Source organism: Chlorocebus sabaeus, chromosome 8, assembly GCF_047675955.1.
Source record: "Chlorocebus sabaeus isolate Y175 chromosome 8, mChlSab1.0.hap1, whole genome shotgun sequence".
In the NCBI taxonomy this organism is placed as follows: Eukaryota; Metazoa; Chordata; class Mammalia; order Primates; family Cercopithecidae; genus Chlorocebus; species Chlorocebus sabaeus.
The window spans coordinates 111,889,912-111,912,536 of record NC_132911.1 but is presented as its reverse complement, the minus strand read 5'-3'; the positions used below and the strand labels follow the sequence as shown (position 1 = coordinate 111,912,536).

At 35.8% G+C, this 22,625-nt stretch overlaps 1 protein-coding gene across 2 annotated transcripts in view; it reads left to right on the top strand.

Moving 5' to 3' along the window:
- The window catches only part of EIF3E (eukaryotic translation initiation factor 3 subunit E), a 45,426-nt gene that overhangs the window by 3,182 nt on the left and 19,619 nt on the right, over positions 1–22,625 (top strand). For both annotated transcript variants that reach the window (XM_008001352.3, XM_008001354.3), the window contains 6 exons: positions 1,834–1,948; positions 3,775–3,892; positions 7,617–7,659; positions 9,027–9,131; positions 14,922–15,047; positions 15,710–15,834. In XM_008001352.3, the coding sequence (XP_007999543.3) occupies positions 1,834–1,948; positions 3,775–3,892; positions 7,617–7,659; positions 9,027–9,131; positions 14,922–15,047; positions 15,710–15,834 (632 nt within the window). The remainder of the gene's footprint in view (positions 1–1,833; positions 1,949–3,774; positions 3,893–7,616; positions 7,660–9,026; positions 9,132–14,921; positions 15,048–15,709; positions 15,835–22,625) is intronic.

Here is a 22,625-nt window from a genome sequence, read left to right as displayed (position 1 = left end):
GCTTCTTGATACGAAGTCTGAAGTATTTGCTTTCTGCCTATGAGGCAGAATTGAGAGGCAGATGTAGATTTCAGAACAGGTCAGTAACACCTGATGGTAGAGGAGCAGGGCTGTTGAATCTATCGTGGAGAGAGACGTGGTAAATTAAAATTATTAGTAGAGTGGTGAGGAGAGGTTGCATGCTTGGAAAAGAATGTTTTTATTTAAGATTACGGTTTCTATAGCGCAAAGTGATGAGAAGTTAAAGTTTTTCTGGTAAATTTTATCAGATACAACGTTCATTCATAAAAGTACACAAATATAAATGTACTGGTCAATGATACATATTTTTTTCAAAATGAATAGTGAATACATTTATGTGACCACCACTCAGATTAATAAATAAAACATTGCAGACGTCTTTAAACCTTCCTCTTGACCCCGTTAGTCAGTACTCACACCCCCTAAAGGTAAGCTGTAGTCTGATGATTCATTTTGCCTGTTTTTGATTTTTACATAGGTGGAGTTAAGCATTTACCACCATGTACTGCTTTGTATGACTGCTTTCACTCAGTGTTGTTTGTGAGTCATGATGTTTTTAGGATAGCAGAAGTAGTTCATTGATTTTTCAGTGCCGAATGTTAGTCTCTTATGAATATGCTGTGGTTTGTTTTCTCATTTTAACATTGATAGACATGGCTATTACAAATAGTGCTCCTGTATACATTTTTGGAAGTGCACTTTGACTATATGCACCCAGTTGTTTTGGATGCCTCGAAACAGAATTGCTGGATCAAAAAGTATGTTTGGCTTTGGGAGATAAAAATCTTACAAAGTGATTTTATTCCTGCCAGAGGAGTATATGTTCCAGTTAGTCTACATCCACAGCAACACTGGTACTGTCAGGATTTTTAACATTTTTATTGTAATTTTTAATATGCGTTTACTTATGATTAATGAAGTTGAGAACCTTTTCATATGTTTTTTGGCCATTTTGTTGTCTTCTTTTGCAAAGTGCCTATCTTTTAGCCATTTCAATTGCATGGTCTGTCTTGTCTTACTCATTTATAGGAGTTCTGCATGTAATTTGGAAGGTTCGGTTTCGCTCTTATGGCTAAATACCATTTGACCACCTTCATCTTTACTTCTTGCGGGCAGTGAAATGTTGTGGCATTTGCCTGGATTTTTCTTTCCTTGCAAAATTAAGTTCAGTACAGAAATCTCTTCTTTTGCTGAAGCATTTATGTCCCTGAATATTTTGTAGAATCTTTATATATTACTCAGCACACTTCATGTTGATGTGAGTTTGTGTATGTATCTATTTGCTCCCTGTACTATAGTTTAAATTATGTTTTTTGGACCATTTGCAAAGCAAAAGCCTGGTCTGACATGGTTGACTTAAAAAATCGGTGCAGTTTTTGTTTCAGCAGTGTGGATGGAGAAGCATGTTAGAGTTTATTACTGATTACCTGGATATGGAGAGGTGACAGCTATTTCTGCTTTACAGAACAGATGGTGTGGATTTTGTTTATTTATCCACAGCCTTGCCTAGAAAAGATAAGAGATGATTTGTAGGGACATATAAAAAATAAGATCATATAAATCAGAAGGAGGTTGGAATGTCTATAGTAATTCTCTTCATTTTAAAAATTTTAGGTAAGTAAAATAGTTTTATGTCTATAGGTTGTTTGCTTGCCATATTGCTTGCCATTATTACAAGAGGGGGAAGTTAATAGTTTATCGTATTCTATAAAGTATTTCTTGAAATATATTTCCAGGTAAATTAGTCTTAGTATTAATCAGTTTATTTGGAGGACTTAAATATATTCATTAGAAAGTTATCTTCTTTTCCAGATATATAATGAAAAGGAATTATTACAAGGTAAATTGGACCTTCTTAGTGATACCAACATGGTAGACTTTGCTATGGATGTATACAAAAACCTTTATTCTGATGATATTCCTCATGGTAAGTTTTGTCATTAGAATTGAAGCTTGTCTTGTGACTTGAGGATATGTGTATTAAAGTTTTATGATTTATAAGAGAGCTTTAGCCAAAAGACTTAATTATTATTTGAATGTTAATGTTCTTTGGGTGAGAGGTTATATAAAGGTTTCATGTCTTCTGAAGTGTATTGTTTTCTCCCTGTGAAAGATGTGGAACTACTTTAAAATATGGTCATCAGATACCTTCAGTTCATAGTATGTATCATCAAAGTTGTGCTTATGATTCACATTCCTTAGAATTATCTGAGAATGTTGCAGTTCTTGGGTTGCTACCTTTTTTAGTTACTGCATTGTGTGCCTTAGATATTTTTTTTTTATTTTAATTTTGAGGCATCTAGTGTAGACATTGTTCTCCAAATATGGTCCCCAGGACCACCGTCATCAGTTCACCTGGGAGAGCTTGTTAGAAATGCAGGTTTTTGGCCACACACCAGACCTACTTAATCAAAACTGTTAAGTGAGGCCTAGCACTCAAGTTGGAGAACTGCTGTGATACAGTGTTTTCCAAACTCTTGCTTTCTGTGGTAATGTTACTTTTAAAAAAAAAAAAAAAAAAAGTGGTTCTCTAAGTTTGGGAAATACTTCTGTGTCATTTCTTCAATGCACATTACATTTTTAAAGATTCCAAGAATTCTGGCAGTAGAGAAATACAGTATACTCTGTTTAAATTGGCATTTCTCAAAATTTGATCATAGATCTTCTCCTGTGTTTGAGAAAGACTGCTCTAGAATATACTTTCTAATATGTAATGCAGAAATTATTACATTAAACATAATCCACCTGTTTGACTTATAGTTCCCTGCAACAACAGTAGCTCTTCTTTAGTTTGTCGTATATAAACAAAAAGGAAACTGTTTCTTAGTTTCTTTTTTCTTTTTTTTTTTTTTGAGACAGAGTCTCTCACCCTCAGGCAGGGTGGAGTGCAGTGGCGTGATCTTGGCTCACTGCAGCCTCCACTTCCCAGGTTCAAGTGATTCTTCTGCCTCAGCCTCCTGTGTAGCTGGGACTACAGGCACGTGCCACCATGCCTGGCTAATTTTTATATTTTTAGTAGAGATGGGGTTTCAGCATATTGGCCAGGCTGATCTCGAACTCCTGACCTCGTGATCAGCCTGCCTTGGCCTCCCAAGTTCCTGGGATTACAGGCGTGGCACCACCGCCCCCGGCCTATTTCTTAGTTTCTTAATGAAACATTAAGGTGGTACCAGAGTTGGTTATGTGCAAGTTTTCTCCACCTTTTCATCGTATAGTAAAAGGAACAATAGAATTTGGTTTGAGAGGTTATAGAGCTGGATTTATAGTTAAAAGAGATTATTTAATGGATTTAAATTCCATTCAACCTAGTGGATAGCCTGTAATAGTAATATGTAAGCCCCTCTGAGTTTTTGTTCAAAAACTCCTGGATAATATTCACCTAAGAAAATTAAATGGGAACAAATATAAAAACACTTGGAATGAAGTTTCTGCAATGGAGAATTAAATGATAGATAATTGGGTCCTACCCTTTTTTTCTTTCACCTCTGTCACCCCAAGGCTGTATGTTCTCCAGTTTCCCTTAAGAGTAGGAAGAGGATTCCCTTTTCCTTTTTGTGGCTTTGTATTACTAGAAAAAAGAAATTAGGCATTGGGGACATTTCTGAGTGAGTAGCCCCTGGCATATGAATATATTGGGGATAAATAAATGTATGTATAGTTTAAATACTCTGAACAATTTCCAGACATTCTCATGATGAGTAGCACACTTTAACTTGCCTTAACATTGTAGTACTCTTTTGCATTTTTAATTAGCTTTGAGAGAGAAAAGAACCACAGTGGTTGCACAACTGAAACAGCTTCAGGCCGAAACAGAACCAATTGTGAAGATGTTTGAAGATCCAGAAACTACGAGGCAAATGCAGTCAACCAGGTAAACTCTTCTTAATTTTGAATTTGAAAAATTCTCGTTTCTGGATTAATACAAATGTTAATTCAAACTTTATCCAGTATCCCATAGTAAAAGTTCATAGGTTTAAATGAGTGCTTTATTCATTTTTAAATGTTCATTTATCCTTATTTTGTAGGGGCCAGTATAATTAATAAATATTAATTTTTTTTTTTTTTTAAACTTCTTTAGTACTTATCTGTACTGATTATGCTACAGAATTTCCATCTCCTATTTCCTCCTTCCTGGGGACATTTGGCAATGTCTGGAGATACTTTTGGCTGTCATAACTGGAGGGGTGCTATTGGCACCTAGTGAGTAGAGACCAGTTATGCTGTTAAGCATCCTACAGTGCATAGGACAGCACCCCTCCCACTACTCCCCAACAAAGAATTACCTAACTCAAAATGTCCATTAAGAAACGCTGTGCCACTGTGTGGTGGCTCATGCCTGTACTCTCAGCACTTGGGGAGGCGGAGGCAAGTGAATCACTTGAGCCTAGGAGTTCGAGACTAGCCTGGGCAACATGGCGAAACCCTCCATCTACCAAAAAAATAAAAGCAACAAAAAATTAGCCAGACGTGATGGTGTACGCTTGTAGTCTCAGCTACTTGCTACTTGGGAGGCTGAGGTCAGAGGATGGCTTGAGCCCAGGAGGTGGAGGTTGCAATGAGTCAGTGTCATATCACTGCATTCCAAAGTAGGTGACGTAGTGAGACACCATCTCAGGAAAAAATAAAAAAGAAACCCTGTGCCTGCGCAATACCTAGCGCCTTAGAGCACAACTCGTTATAAGAGAAACCTGAGCTCACTTTATTCCTGGCTACATTCTTTCATACCCTTCTAAGCTCCATGCCTCGCCCAAGGAGGGTAGTTTTGAGCTGATAAGATTATTTTATTCCTAACTTCCCTTTACCTGGAAATAGATTTACTGTTTCGTAAGCATGTTGCCTTACTCTGACTTAGTACATGTCACGGGTAGAAGTCCTTTGGGTTATTAGAAACATTTAAAAATAAAATCTCTTACTAAAGTTGAATATTGTCATTTGAGATAAATCCTAGCTACCATTGAATTCACTTGAGTAATTGCTGGATATTTTGCCGTGCTATACCTTTAATTTCTATGTGTTTAAACCAAATTTTTAGAGATTGGCTCTTAAGTTTTCCTTCGTGATTTGTGAAGATGTTACCAGATATTTTTAGAAAAGCAACAAATACACAATTACTGTGCCATACTATAGCATACTATACTATACTATGACGTATACTACATATAAATACAGTCAACTCTCTGTTCTGCATCTGTGGATTCAACTAACTGCAGATTGAAAATATTCAGGAGAAGAACCTAAAAAATAACAATACTGCAATAAAAAATACAAATAAAACTACAGTATAACAGCAACCATATGATATTTACGTTGCGTTAGGTATAAGTAATCTAGAAATGATTTAAAGTATATGGGAGGATGTGTATCGTTTACATACAAACACTGTGCTATTTTACATAAGGGACTTAAGCACCTGCAGATTTTGGTATTTGAGGGGGCTGGTGGGTAGTGGGTAGGCGAGATCTTGGAACTAATGCTCTGGGGATACCAAGGGATGACTATATGCAGGAAAACATGCACACAGAGATATATATACACACACATTACGTGCATAGGCAGAGCTATATATTATACTAAACTACTTGTATGCTTTTAGAATAAGTAGTTTTAGATTTTCAGGTCACATCTAGGTGATTACAAAGGGACACCTGAAATAATCCAGTTGTTAGACTACAACAGAAAATTTAGGATGTTGTAGTTCAGTCACTCAAAGACTGGGAAGTTATGGGATCAAAGTATGAATAAGATGAATGTAGATATGTTCACCAGTTAGAAAAAGAGGATCCTTGTAGCTTAACAGGTACTGAATTTGAGGTAAATGAAAGGATCATGTGTTAAAAACTTGTAATCTTATTATACTTATAAACTACCTATTTTCAATGTGAAAACCTTTTTCTGACAATTCCCCCTTTTTAAATTTCATTGAACATATAGTGTCATACTTAACACTTTCCCAGAAATAATCAGCCAGAGGACAGTGATTATATACGTGAGTGGTGTAAGTAGTGCAATACAAAGTTATTCACCGTGATCCACTGCAAGTGTTCAGTTTTTGTGGAAGTTCTTCTGTGTTGCAATTTCATGTACATTTCATACTCAGTATTATAATACACCTATATTAATTTTTATGGGGAAATATCTCGCCCCATTAAGTCTTTAAGCAAACTTGTGCTCCCTAAGATACATTATAGCATATTTCTTCTCATGAGAAGGATAAGAAAATGTTTTCATTTTGAAAAATGCAGTCAGGTGCAGTGGCTCACACCTGTAATCCCAGCACTTTGGGAGGCCAAGGTCGGCAGATCACTTGAGGTCAGGAGTTTGAGACCAGCCTGGCGAGCATGGTGAAACTTCATCTCTACTAAAAATACAAAAATTAGCTGGGCATAGTGGTGCATGCTTGTAATCCCAGCTACTTGGGAGGCTGAGGCAGGAGGATTGCATGAATCCGGGAGGCGGAGGTGGTAGTGAGCCGAGATCATGTCAGTGAACTCCACCCTGGGCGACAGAGTGAGACTCCGTCTCAAAAAACAGTAACAATGAAAATGCTCATAAGGTGGGCAACTACCCTTATATCCCCTGTCCCTTGATGTCTTTATTATCAGTTTGTCTTTTACCAGTCTGTCAGCATCTCAAGATAACGCAAAGCTAATTTAAGAAAAATTAAATATGGCACTTGGTTATACCTAATGATTATGTAGGGTATGTAGCATAGCTGTCATGTACATGAGACATGATTTTTTTATTTTTATTAATTTTTTTGAGACAGAGTCTCACTCTGTCGCCCAGGCTGGAGTGTGGTGGCGCCATCTGTGTTCACTGCAACCTCCAGCTCGCAGGTTCAAGCGATTCTCCTGCCTCAGCCTCCCAAGTAGCTGGGATTACAGACACCCGCCACCATGCCTGGCTAATTTTTGTATTTTTAGTAGAGATTGGGTCTCACCACGTTGGCCAGGCTGGTCTTAAACTCCTGACCTTAGGTGATCCACCTGCCTCAGCCTCCCAAAGCCTTCCAAAGTGCTGGGACTACAGGCATCAGCCACTGTGGCCAGCCAGGCATGATTTATTAATCTTGTAAATTTGTCAGAATCATCCTTTTGAAAAATATTAACAGATTGGAAGAGGGGACAAAATTTGTATATAGGATTAGTTTCTTTTAGTTTGTACGTGGTACATTTTATATCAGTCTCTGTAATTAGACTATATTATCTATTAGAAATCTGACCACAGAGAGCAAAAACCATTCTCAATAGATTACCACTAAGTAGACTTCTCACCTTACTAGAAATAGTCAGAATCTTCTGGTTTTATTACCTGACAGACTTCTAAAGGCCTTACGTTAGTTGTGGTGAAACAACACTAATTTTCAATTAGAACTAAAGACATCTGAAAGTGAATTTTAAAGTTTGTAGCTCTCCTTGTATGTACTCTTTACATTCAAAACATGTAATGTCCTGCTTATTTTATTCTGGAAGTCTTATAACATTTACGTATTTATTTAAGGTGACTTTGCATAGGTAATAATTTAGAAGTTGGATATGCTTATTTTGTTTTCTGTGGCCTTTAAAATACTGTAATTTTTTTTTATTATTATTTAGGGATGGTAGGATGCTCTTTGACTACCTGGCGGATAAGCATGGTGTAAGTGTTTTAAAAATATTTTAAAGTTGTCATGTTTTAATAATGCCAACTAAAGACTGGTTTGTAGAGATAGTCTCATGGCTTGGCCTAAGAATATAATTTCCAGATTAATTTATTAATTATAAAATCTGGTTCTATTTTTAAAACTTCAGTTTTTATAAATTGTTGCTGATAGGAAAATATGTGCTTATAGCTCACCTTTAGGTAACAGAAATTCTCAAAGCTTTTATTTCTTCCAGAGTTGTAATAGCTGGCAATAGTTGTTGGCATTTTATATTAGTGCCAACAGCAAGCTAAGTATTATATATTATAGGGCATTGGATGCCTTTTCTTATGGATTAACAAGTAAGGCAAACAGAATTAAATTTGAATTAGAAATGTTTTGAGCAATAGAATTAGGTAATACTTTGGCCGCCTTGTGGAACACAATAGCCTTTGAAATTATCAAAGTCTTTATAAGTTCCCAGATTCACAAATAAAGAAATGTTATAAACTTTCCTAACCATCGCTCAATCTCATTTCCCTTGTGTTAACTCAAAGCATGAGGCTTTGCATATAATTCATTATTTAAGGGGTCCCCAACCCCCAGGTCATGGACCAGTACCAGGGGGCCACAGAGCAGGTGATTAGAAGGTGAGCAAGCATTACCATCTGAGCTCTGCGTCCTGTCATATCAGTGGAGGCATTAGATTTTCATAGGAGCACGAACCCTATTGTGAACTGCGCAAGCAAGGGATCTAGGTTGCACGCTCCATATGAGAATTCAACTAATGCCCTGATGATCTGAGGTGGAACAGTTTCATCCTGAAACCACCTCCCCCAGCACAACCCCCGTTAGTTTACTTCTTTAAATAACTCCAGAGGTCAGTTCTTTAAAAGTCTCCCAAAAGCTGCCACCAAAAATAAATACCATAATCAGAGATAGATTTTAAAATATACATTAGAAGTTGGTGAATTAGGCCGGGCGCGGTGGCTCAAGCCTGTAATCCCAGCACTTTGGGAGGCTGAGACGGGAGGATCACGAGGTCAGAAGATCGAGACCATCCTGGCTAACATGGTGAAACCCCGTCTCTACTAAAACTACAAAAAAACTAGCCGGGCGAGGTGGCGGGCGCCTGTAGTCCCAGCTACTCAGGAGGCTGAGGCAGGAGAATGGCATGAACCCGGGAGGCGGAGCTTGCAGTGAGCTGAGATCCGGCCACTGCACTCCAGCCTGGGCGACAGAGCGAGACTCCGTCTCAAAAAAAAAAAAAAAAGAAGTTGGTGAATTAAACATTCATAGTTTTGACCTCAAAGACTTATGAATTACAATGGGGTTTTAAAACTCTGAATTCAAGAGAACCTAATCTTTTTTTTTTTCTTTTTAGTTTAGGCAGGAATATTTAGATACACTCTACAGATATGCAAAATTCCAGTACGAATGTGGGAATTACTCAGGAGCTGCAGAGTATCTTTATTTTTTTAGAGTGTTGGTAAGTATAAGTACTTGATTTTTTTTTTTTTTTTTGTCTTTTGTAAGATTCCCTTGGTTCTTCAAAATGTATATATAGATTTACGTCTGTTCATTAAGTTTTCAACAGTCATTAGCCAAAGAGAAAAAAGTAAAGAAAACCACTGAAAAACAGAAACCTTGTTTCAGGGCCTCAAAATTTGGAGGGTGATTTAACTTGTCCTTGAAATCCAAAAGTAGGTACAATTTCATGATTTTTAGCATTAACCAGAATCATATCATGTAATGGATTTATTATTATAATATTATACAGCACAGTGAGTGGCACATTGTAGGTGCTTAATATTGTTGAGTAAATCCATTATTCCTGATTTAATACTTTATGGTATGTATATTCCTTGAACTTGTTCTAAATAACTGTGGAATCATAAGGGTATGTGAAATATTTTATGCCTTAGTAGTAACTTTTTTCCAGTTACCTCTGCCTTCAGCTATTAAAATATAAAGATCAATGGTTTCTTCATTACGTGGGGTGTAGATGAGTTTAAATGGTACTATTAACCATGAAGTATCCTGTTACCTTGTATTTGACAGGCTTCTAGATTTAGTGCTTTTGTTAGAGAAGGAGAGTTGTGTGAAGCCAAATTAAAAATCAGGCCTTGGCCAGGTGCGGTGGCTCACACCTGTAATCCCAGCACTTTGGGAGGCTGAGGCGGGCTGATGACCTGAGGTCTGGAGTTCGAGACCAGCCTGGCCAACATGTTGAAACTCTGTCTGTATTAAAATACAAAAATTAGGTGGGCATGATGGCACATGCCTGTAATCCCAGCTACTTGGAAGACTGAGGCAGGAGAATCACTCGAACCGGGAGGTGGAGGTTGCAGTGAGCCGAGATGGTGCCACTGCACTCCAGCCTGGGTGACAACAGGACTCCATCTCAAAAAACATAAACGAAGTAAATAAAAATCAGGCCTTCAAATTGATGTACTTCGTTCTCACTCTGTCTTCTGTTTAGGAAAGTGTATTAAGTGCCTTCTACAGTTATCAAAACATCCTTGTTTTAGCCAGCCTCTCATTTGAGAAATTATAATTTGTTACTCACCTTGGACTAGTAAGTAGGTACTTAAAGTCTAAGATTTCTTTTTTTCTTTTTTTTTTGAGACAGGATCTTGCTCTCACCCAAGTTAGAGTGCAGTGATGCCATCATAGCTCACTGCAACCTTAAACTCCTATGCTCAAGAGATTCTCTTGCCTCCTGAGTAGCTAGGACTACAAGTGTGCATCACCACTCATGGCTAATTTTTAATTTTTTTTTTTCCAAAATGGAGTTTTGCTATGTTGCCCAGGCTGATCTCAAACTCCTGGCCTGAAGTGATCCTCCCTCCTCAGCCTTTCAATGCTTTGGGATTTACAGGCATGAGTCACTGCACCCTACCTGTCTAAGATTTTCTAGTTAATCCTAGAAGTTGGGAAAAGACCTTAAAACAGAGACTTTTTGTCTTCCAACCTTGGAAGAGTTTCTTTTTGCCTTTATTTTCTGGTACTTTTTTCTTTACTTTTAGCTCCACGTGTCACAAAATAAAGTCTCTTGGCTGCCGTCTGTGGTTATTTTCTAGGAAATTAAATTTTCATTTTGTGGGGAGGGAGAGATTAGTATTACTGATTCAGGTAATTTCGACACTTAAATTGCATAAACTTCACTTTTTGAAACTCCACCATCCTTTAAATAAAAAGATTTTCTGTTTATTTCCAACTTTGCTTAAGAAAAACAACTTTTTTTCTTGCTCCCATTTGTAGATGAATTCTTAATTTACAGATTAGCTGTGGTTCACTTGCAAGTGCATTGAAGGTAATCAGTGATGCTAAACTTGTAGTAACTTATCAAAAAATTCCATCAGTTTTACTTTGAATATTACGAGGGATTTAGGAGAGCAAAAGTTGATTACTTTGGAAATGTAAACAGCTTAAACCAGGATTGTAAAATCAGAAGCCTGGTATGATTACAGGTACATGAAAAGAGTTGGTTATTTATATCATTTGTTAATGCTGGGAGTGAATTTTGAGAATGAAGATTTAGTGTCACGTTAGAGTTCCAGCACAGTAAATTTATTGTTGCTGGTCAGTGAGTGAATGTGCCATTTTGCTAAGACATGGAAACTTAAGGTAACTGCTGGAAATCCAGATATTGAAACTCTTCTAGCATATCAACCCTTGAAAGCGGGTTGGTATGAAGAGCCAACTGTAATGACATGGAGTTTAGCCAGAGTAGTACACATGAACCTTTGGAGGATTAAAAAACTTGCTACACTGCTACAAAAAGCTTTTATTCTAACACATATAACACATTCTAGTGTTAATAGTATCATTATATTTATGTAGTATGGTTTTATATTAGTCTGAAAATTTCTACAAGTGACAGGTTTGTACTTGTAGATTTGGTGAATTGTTATGTTTACTTTTTTAAAATATGAAGATACAAGTTAATTCCCTGTTTTTAAAAAATTAGGGGGTTGGTTTTAAACTTTTGCATTGCCCCTAACAAATCTCGTGCTGGAACTCAAATGATACTTTGATTAAGTGATTGAATACTGTGATATAAACACTAAATTAGTATGTTTTACATCAAGAACAGTCAACATAGAGTTACTGGAAATTCTGAGAAGTTACGTTCAATTCATTTTTTAATTTTTGTCCTGTCTTGCGCCACAAAACATTTGTGTTAGGTGAGAGTTTGTTGCTTCCTATTGGCATGTTGGCAGGCTAACAGTGCCAAGCTTAAAAGAATAGATATCTTTTTCTTTTGATTTAGATAGCTACTACCATAAGATCTGTGTATTTGTTTGAGGTTTTGTTAATAGCAAATCTAAAAATCTTGTTTGGATTTGGGATGAAAAATGTCAGTGTTTTACTTTAGTTAATTAATTTTAGTTTTTGCAGTGGCCTTTTTTTATTTCTAAATACTTTTCTGGTGGTTATTTTAAATCTATGGTTAGGGAAACATAAGCTATGAAAGAGCCATTGTAACTATGATCTGAGATTAGAATTTGACTCTCCAAATGACCTATTGTAGGTCAGTGTTGTATAAATTAAAGCTGTGTGACCCTAGAATCTGCCCTTTAAAAAAAAAAGAAAAAGACTTGTGGATTTTAGAATACATTGAGGATTGTTCAGGTACACTATTTGGTTGTGAAACTTCTTTGGTTGTGAAAAAGACTTGTGGATTTTAGAATACATTGAGGATTGTTCAGGTACATTCTGTTCTTTGTGAAACTTCTGTTTGGTTGTGAAAATGACGAAACTGGTTTGGTGGGAATTTTTGAAAACTTTTGCTTTAAAAGTAATTAGCACTATTGATTATTTTATTAAAATTTTCCTTCATTGTGGCCTTTGCTCTGGCTTCATAATATATCCCATTCCCTTATTCAGCAGCTCTTTGAAATAAAAGTGATTTTAGTTCCTAGGACTATTTGTTATATTTTTGGAGCTGTATCTTTCCCTCCCTCAGGATGTGAAATGTATTTCCTGTTTGTGTATACCACTTCATTTAAAAATACTTTTCCTTGAGGCTTAAGACAGTATGAGTAATGATAATTTTTGGAGGCATTAGGATCTTGACTGAAAATTTCCCTCTGATGTACTCTGTTGTGATGTCACTGTAAGAATTGTGCATTTAATACTGATATTCAAGCATAGTTTTTCGTATTTTAGCATCTGAAATCAGAAAGTGTCTTTACTGGGTTTTTCATTTTGGAAACATAAAATAAAAATGTATGTTAAAATTGATGGCATCTTTGACTTGATGATATATTTTAATATTCAGATGTCTTTTATAAGAATTAAACATTTTATCCTTTGTAATTAGAACAATTATTTTGTGGATTTTGATAAACCAGTTTTTAAATTTTCAATGAATTTTGAAACATTTGTGTACTTGTGTGGCTACCATTAAATCAAGATAAAGAATATTTCTGTCACCTCAGAAAGACCCTTTTTCTGGTCATACTCCACCCATGGTCCTGGGCATCCATTGACCTGCTTTCTGTCCCTGTAGATTAGTTTTGCCTGTTCTAGAATTTTATGTATGTAAGTGGAATGATGTACTATGTATGTGTTAGGCTTATTTTTACCAGCAAGTTTTTGAGATTTATTCGTGTTATCATGTATATCAGAAGTTAGATTTTATTTATTGCTCAGTAGTATTTCATTCTGTGAATTTACCATGGTTTCTTTAATGTATTCATCTATTGATGAACATTTGGATTACTTTTAGTTTTTGTCTATTAAAAATAATGGTGTTATGAATATACATGTACAAGTTGTATTGTGGATATACTTTGTGATAATAACTAGAACCAGGAGTGTCATGGATACATTTCAAAATGTAATTTACAAATCTAGTCCTTGTGTTATTTGCCTGCTCTTAGAGTGTGCCAAATGTTATTTAGTACATTTGAAAGGAAGAATCTCAATATAGACTGAGTTTGTATTGTGGTCCCCAGTGTTTAGATTGTATATCTGTAAATATGTATATAGATAAATGTAAATTTACATATGTAAATATATATGTAAATATATGTAAATATGTATACCTATCTCTGCGATGATTTTCATCATCATTTTAATAACTCATATTTACCAAGTTCTTACGCTGTATCAGGTGATAATTGTAATCTCTGTATGTCTCATGTCACTTAAACTATGCAACTGAGGTGGGTTTTATCCCCATGTTGCAGTGAGGAAGCTAAAATACAAACTAGCTGTTAAGTGGTAGAGACAGAATTCTTGATCGGATTTCTGATCCTGCACATAGAATTTAACTTGTAGTTATGATATCTACTTGATATTTATACTATTACGTAAAAGTGCTTCTGTAAAAAATTAAAATTGAAATTTCATCTTGAGGTGTAGAGATGCTCCCCGTCTACTACCCGTACTTGTTTCTACTGCTTTAGCACATCTGATTGGTTCAGAGTCAGTTTACCTACTTCTACTGCTTTGTTTTGAGGGAGTCCAGCTTTGCTCATTGTTATTAGCCTGGTCATCATGAATGTTTTGAGTTTGTGACTGTTTTACTGTGGATAGAAGAGGTAGGGATGGCCCTTAGTCCCCTCTTTTTTTGGGTTAAGACTGTGGTGTAAAATTTATAGGTTTCATGATTAAAAGTGTAATTTGGGGCAAGTTACACTCTATGTATTAGTTCACCTCTTGAAAATGGGAATAAAAAAAAGAGGGTTTTTGTTGGGATTACAGGAGAACACCAACTTGTATTGCTCAGTACATAATCCTTCAGTAACTATTAATTGTTGATCAGTGGGCCTGTTTTTTTTTCCCTGTCTCCCTCTCTCCATACTGACTTCATTTGTGTCACAATTTGGAAATATTTTTTGGTTCTGTACATAATTTCTCATTACATTGTAAATGAGACTCACGAGTCTTGATTTTCCACATCTTCATTCTAGCGACAAATTACATATGAATCTAACTTGGTTTCTAAAGTTTTAGGTGCCTGAAATTTGATTAGTTGTGTATAAATTATCTAAAGTGGGTTATAGTAAGATGATGCTGCGGTTTCCTAGTTATAAAAGTTATTTTTTATTTTCTTATCTAGACTGTATATTGAAGACCTGAGTATTTTTAGCAAAGGTTTTTTGAAACAAACCAGTGTGATCCAATAAGGACTTAGATAACTACAGTTTTGTTTAGAGAGCTATAGGTCTTTTAGTAGGCTAGAGGGATACATGGGTATAGAACATACATTAAGTTTATTCTTCAAGAATATTCACAATATAATTAATTATGGTTTCTTAAACAGGTTCCAGCAACAGATAGAAATGCTTTAAGTTCACTCTGGGGAAAGCTGGCCTCTGAAATCTTAATGCAGAATTGGGATGCAGCCATGGAAGACCTTACACGGTTAAAAGAGACCATAGATAATAATGTGAGTTTGACTTTTTCACAGTTATTGTCTGAAATATCTGTGTATCCTTCACCCTTTCTGATGAGGAAAAACACTATGCATTTTGGGAATAAAAAAAAATTTCAAATTAGCTTTTGTTGACCTTACAAAAATCATAGTGGCTTAACTAGTTTGACTCTCCTTGAACGAAATTGTCAAACTTCTTTTGGCTCTTGGAGAAAAAAACGTAGCCTTCATTTCTGTTATACAGTTACTGTGTCCTTTTTTTCTATGCCAGTCAAAATGACACTATGCTGTTAGTGCCAGCTATTATTGAAAGTCCTATGCAGAAGACAGTTTTCATCTACAATTATCTAATTAAACCACTTACTATGAAATGTTCAGTTTAATTCTTGCTTTTAAAATGTTTTCTGAAATGATTATAATTTATAACTTCTGTTAGAGTTTATAAATTAGAACGTCTTCAGTGGACGTTACTGAATCTGTCTCTACAAACGGTAATAATTTGGAATGTCGAGGATCATGCAGAGAGAGGGCATAGGGGATCAGACATTGATCATAATGACCCTCGTGCATGCCTTAGAAGGGCTCATTTTTAATTACAGTTTTGAAGTTAGTGATGTTTGTCCTGCCTCTTTCTTATATATTAATATTTTTTATGTGTACATTTTTAAATCCTTTAGTCTGTGAGTTCTCCACTTCAGTCTCTTCAACAGAGAACATGGCTCATTCACTGGTCTCTGTTTGTTTTCTTCAATCACCCCAAAGGTCGCGATAATATTATTGATCTCTTCCTTTATCAGCCACAGTAAGTTATTTCACTGTGTAATTTTGGCTCTGTTTAGATAAAATTATATGGAATTGTTTAAAATTAAAATTCTCTGTCATTTGAATTTGTTGTCACCTGTTGTTTTGTTTTTTGTTTTTTTTCCTTCATGTAGTAGATGTGCTTGTTATTGAAAAGCATGCGACTCTTAAGTAAATTGTTTGACAAAGTGCACCCTAAGCCATTTAAAGTGTGGTCATTGGGCCAGCAGCATAGGCATCATGTAGAATCTCAAGACTCACCCTAGAACTAAATTAGAATTTGCATTTTAATAAGATCCCAGGTAACTCATGTAAACATCCAAGTTTTAGAAATAAGGCTCTAGGCCATACTACTTGAAAGGAATATGTGCATCCTGCAAATCTTTTTATATCATCTTTGCTCTGTCAACCAGCTTTTGTTTAATCTTTTGGTGATGAGAAATTCACTGCTTATGAACTAGACCATTCTTTTGTTAGCTAGAAATTATTTGTAAACTTTACTCTTCCAGTGGAACTCAAATACCTCTGAAACTTCTGCCCATTATTTCTTGTTTGTTTGGAATGACAGAAAACAAGACTGCTTCATGGAAACTCTTTAGATGTTTTAAGATAATTTTTTACTCCTCTCTGCTTCCTTCAGGCTAAATATCTCTAGTTTTATTAAGTAACATAGTTTTTCAGACCCTTTAGTATTTTGATTGCCTTTTTAGATAATTTCTATTCATATTCTTTCAATCTAGATCTTCATAATTGAAATTTTATTCTAGGATTGTCATCTAAACTTTATAGATTACAGTGGCAATATTAGCTCCTATTACTTGTAAATACGCTTTTACTAATATAGCCTAAGATTACAATAGCAATTTTAGCAATCACTTCATGGTATGAGTTATATTGTATTGACTGTATTATTGGGCAAATTTTGCAATACTTTTTTTTTTTTTCTCTGAGATAATGTCTGGCTCTGTTGCCCAGACTGGAGTGTAGTGGCGCTATCTCAGCTGACTGCAACGTCTACCTCCTGGGCTCAAGCCATTCTCCTGCGTCAGCCTCCCAAATAGCTGGTACTACAGGCACATGACACCATGCCTGGCTAATCTTTCTATATTTTGTAAAGACAGGGTTTCACTGTGTTGCCCAGGCTGATCTCAAACTCCTGAGCTCAAGCAGTTCACCTGCCTCAGCCTCCCAAAGTGCTGAGATTATAGGCATAAGCCACTGGGCCCAGCCCTACATTAACACTCTTAGTTCATATTGTTGTTATTTGTTCATCTAAATGAAGATTTTATAGTTTCATTATGTTTTATCTTGTAAAAATGAAAATGGCTTCATATAACAAATGAAATAATAAAAATTCTAAATCATAACGAAATGCTATACACTTGGCTGGTATCTTCCAAAATCTGAAATACCGTATGTGGCATTATCAGATCGGTTAACTGAAGGAGGCATCCTAGGGGTTTTGCTTTGTTTTTAAATGATTCCATTAAAAGAATTCTGGGTCCTGATGAATGTATTGGTCAGTATTTAAAAAGTGTGTGCATATGGGAATATATCCTCACTCTGTGGGGCAAAAAAACCCCTATTTGAACATCCAGTAAAGCCTTCCTCCTTAAACGTTCTAATTAGATATACACTGAAAAGCCACTGGATATTTGGAAGGAAGAGAAAAATGACATTAAAATTATATTTGGAGTATTTTTACCAGCCAATGGTTCTTAAACATTTTGTTCTTGGAACCCATTTACACTATTAAGAATTATTGAATGTAGTCCAGGCGCAGTGGCTCATGCCTGTAATTTCAGCACTTTGGAAGGCTGAGGCAGGTGGATCACCTGAGGTCAGGAGTTCGAGACCAGTCATGGTCAACATGGTGAAATCCCATCTCTACTGAAAATACAAAAATTAGCCCCACGTGGTGTCGGCACCTGTAATTCCAACTACTCAGGAGGCCGAGGCAGAATTGCTTGAGCCTGGGAGGCAGATGTTGCAGTGAGCCTAGATCACGCCATTGCACCCCAGCCTGGGCAACAAGAGCAAAGCTCTGTCTCAAAAAAAAAAGAATTATTGAATGTAATTTTCTTTGCATTGGTTTTATCTCTTGGTATATACAGTAAGTCCTCAATATTGTCTCTAGGTTCTTGGAAAATGCAACTGTAAGCAAAACAATGAATAATGAAACCTTTTTTTTTTTCTCATCAGCTTCATAATGAAAGAGTGTTATTTGGTTTTAAAGTTGCAGCTTCCAAGAACATGCCAATTATGTTAAGTAAGGACTTAACTGTATTAAAAATCAAAACAAATAAAAAATTTTCTCGTTAGTGAATGGTAAATTGATTAGATTTAACACATAATAGAATTTTAATGAAAGTAACTTTAAAAACAAAATCATTGAGAAGAGTGACATTGCTTTACATTTTTGCAGGCCTTCAGTTGCTGGGTTAATTGAAAACTGAGTTTTCATGCCTGCTTTCTTGCAGTCTGTTGTGATGTGTTTTAACTGTAAGATGAAAAACCTAGCTTCACACATGTAATTGGAAAAGAAAGGTGTGTTTTATTAATAATATCCTTTTCCGATAATTGTGAATATTCTTTTTTGAAGATACAGTAAAACTCAATAAGAAGTACAGATACAATAAAACTCAACAAAAAGTAGTTTTTAAAAGGTTGTTTGTAATGTAGAATCTGAAACCATATCATTAAACTTTTTGGGATCCTAAGCTATACTGGTATTCTAGACTGTATTGAGCTATCTTGCACTTGGAATGGATCTTTCACCCATGCATGATTTTATAGTATCATTCATTGGTGGTTTGGGAAATACTTACTGGTCCAGTGAGTTATGCAGGTATTCCAGTGTGTTGACATTATACAACACCAGAAAAACCACATTCATTAACATCACTATCAAACCCATAGAAATGGTTAAGTATTGGAAAACTTTCAAGCTCCCAGTGGCTGATACAAATTTTCCAAAATTCTAGTTTTTCTTGAAAGCTCTAATTTTTATCATTTGTTTTTCTTGAAGAACAGGCTCACTTCATTTTCTAGAAAATGTCTGCCAAATTCCCAAGTCTGAATGTCTGAATAGCTTTGGTTTGTCTGCCATTCTTTCAAGTAAAAATAGTGTTCTATTAGAAAAGCAGCTGGTTTATCTTGTTTCTCAGTTGCACAAGTGCTTTTCCTTAAGGACAACCAAGACAGTGAAGTGCATACACAGCAGAAGCACTTTATGAAAACTTGCCATTTAGTCATACGGAAGACTGGAAAGATTAGTACTTAAGGGTTGAAATTTTTAAAAATTAATTTGTGCTACCTGATTCAAGGACATAGCTGAAACTTTTTGTGTGTTTTTTAAAACTGCAAAAGTGTAGTGGTGAAAAATATAGGGATTACTAGTATAGTTGGATGCCACTGCTTTGATTTACTCTAAAGTCCAAGAAGAGTTTATTTATAGTTTAGTAATTTTTAGTAACTTAACTGAGTGATACAACTATCACAAGCCAGTTTTAGAACATTCTTATTGCCCCAGTAAGAACCATCATGCCTATGGAACTATTTTCTTTGAACAGAAACAGCCTGTGGAAAAGAAAACTACTCAGTAGTATGATGACTTTTAGTTGTTTACAAAAGTACCGTGTTTACTGTTTCACTTGCTATAGGGTCAGATTGCTGTCTTATTTTCTGTCTTGTTAAGTCGTCTTGTCTGATTTTGATTTTTGCTTGATTCTGACTTTTTCCCTAATGGAAGTATACCCAGTTGACTTGACAAATCATTGTATCATCCATTTCCTGGACTTCATATTCTTGAAATGGGAGAGCTACTTACTGTTGAGATTGTGTGTAATTTGCATTTGTATGTCTATAATCAGTATGTGTTTTTCAGTTGTCTCTGTTAAAGATTTATGAAAAATGTAGTTTTAATTTTTTACAGCACAGTAGGTGGTTGGTTGATTGCATGTTTGATGGATATTATACGTAGATTGTAAATCGCATACCTTTTTTTTAAATTAAATTTTATTTTATTTTTGAGACAGAGTCTCACTGTCGCCCAGGCTGAAGTGCAGTGGTACGATCTCTGCTCACTGTAAGCTCTTCCTCCCAGGTTCACGCCATTCTCCTGCCTCAGCCTCCCGAGTTGCTGGGACTACAGGCGCCTGCCACCGCGGCCGGCTAATTTTTGTATTTTTAGTAGAGACAAGAGTTTCACTATGTTAGCCAGGATGGTCTCGATCTCCTGACCTCATGATCCACCCGCCTCGGCCTTCCAAAGTGCTGGGATTACAGGTGTGAGCCACCGCACTCAGCCATACTTTTTATTTTTTAATATAAAAGTACTTTAGAGATCATGTATATGTTTGTCCTTAAAATTAAAGTTTAGATACCAGTGCAGGTTAAAGTCTCTTACGTCACGTGTATTACCATTTCTGCCATAATTTATTCTGAATCTAAAATGGAGATGATTTACACATTTGAAAAGTATTGAACTTTTAAATGTAACATAATATATAAGATAAAGTAGCAGGTGTAAGATAGAGCAGTGTTCACAGGCTATCGGAGATGAGGCTTTGCCACTAAATGTAGATGCTGTTAGGAAAAAGAATCCATTTGTAATACAATGCCCTGTTACTCTCCACTTGTAGAAAGAAAGATGCAGTATTTTGTTTTCTAAATAAAAATAATACAAATTTTCTAAGAAATTTCAAGTTTTACTATTAACCAATCCACTATATGATGTGTAAAATTTGTACTGTCAGACTTTTCCTGCTGTTATTTTCCTTATATTTTCTAATTAGTTCCTGGTAAGAAAACTCTTTTTCATGCAGGTATTTTACCTGCTTTAGCTCACTCAAGATGACCTCCAAGGTCCTCATCTGGAAATCTTCTGAAGGTCTACTTAGTGTCCTACCTGTGTTTTTGTTTTTCTCTTTTTAAAGCCTCGCCTTCATGAAATGCACTTCCCTTTTTGTTCTTTCTTGTCCAAAGCCTATCTGTTTTTGAGGTCCAGCTCAGATTTACTTCCTTCGTGAAGTCATTTCAGTGTATTTTGTTTAGCTTGTACTTGATGTTTAATTGCTTAAAGCTGTTAAAATAAACAAAACTTATAATAGCTTCATCTCCCCAACTTGTAAGCATACTTACAGACAGAGTTGTCATTTTTCATATTCTTGTAACATACAGTAGATACTTAAGTATTAAAATTTGGTGGTATATTTTATGTTTTGATTATTAAATTTTCTGACTTCCAATTATGAAACACTGTAGGAAAACTCCCATAAAGCTGTACAGTTGGGGAAGAATTGTGCTAGAATGAAAAAATAAACTAAAACATTTTACTTACCTAGCTTGAAATACCACTTCACAACACAAATACTGAGTCTGTTATTTAAAAGAAAAAAAAAATCTAATAAAATTTGATTTCAAAACTATGAGAAGTATAGCCTGCTGTTACACAGCTTAGAATTCAAACTAGTAACATAATAAGTAATACAAGAGCGTGTCTAATAAGTACATACAGTGGTATTGTACATGCCAAATACTGGAGAAGTTAGAAACATCCAGTCCTTGAAGATAAAAATTGATCTGTCTTAAATTTGGTTGGACAGAGAGGAGAGATAAGCCAGGGAAGTAAAACAAAAGAGCACATTGGTCATTGGTAGACTAACTGTTAACATATATACCTGTGGTTTTGCTCATGTTTGAAACAAATTTATAATTGCTGATCCTTCAAGAATGTGAATTGAGATAACAAAATCATCTCTAATCTCCACTCCTATTCCTTCCTCTCCTTATCTATATATAGATGCATACACACCTAGATGTATATACACAGGATGGATCACTTTTGCCCTGTAAGGTAGGGAGTCTGCCCTGGTCATGGTAGCTCCTCCCTATAATCCCAGCTACTTGGAAGGCTGGGACAGGAAGGTCACTTGAAGCCAGGAGTTTGAAGCCTGCCTGGGTAACATAGTGAGACCTATCTCTAGAACACTTTTTTAGAAATTAATTGGGCATTGTGGTTCACTCCTGTGGTCCCAACTACCTGGGAGGTTGGGGCAGGAGGATGGTTTGAGTCCAGGAGTTAAAGGCTGTAGTGAACTATGACTGTAACACTGCACGGTAGCCTAGGAGACAGAGTCAGATTCCATCTCTAAAAAGTAAAAACACCTGGAGCCTGATACTGTATACCAAGGATCTGCAAACTATAGACCATGGGCTAAAATCTGGCCCGTAACCTGTTTTTATATGTCTGGTAGTCTAGAATGGCTTTTATATTTTAACTGGCTAAAAGAATGTGAAAAGAATAATAATATCTTGTTATGTGAAAATGACATGAAATTTCAATTTTAGTGTTTATAACTTTTTATTGGAAAACAGCCACTTTCTCGCTCTTTGTGTGTGTGTGTGTGTGTGTGTGTGTGTGTGTGTGTGTGTGTAGTCTGGCTGCTTTTGAACTCTAATGGTAGACTTGAGTAGTTGAGACAGAGATGATATATTGCACTTTTGCCACTTCATACTCTTCTCAGTTTACTACAAATCCAAGTGATGCCAGTTATACCTGGACAGTGTTTCTCATGCCCCATATTGTCACACTGCAACATTTTATTTATATGTTATCGTATTACCAGTGTATATTTACCCTGTCAAAACAGAGAAGTGAACTTCAAATGTGATTATAAAGCACAGTGGAGAATTTTATTGTAGGAATTACAAAGCAAAGTACTAAACGTTGTAGGTAAGCTAATAATATACATCCGCCTCACTGGATAATCGCTTATCACAACTGTCACA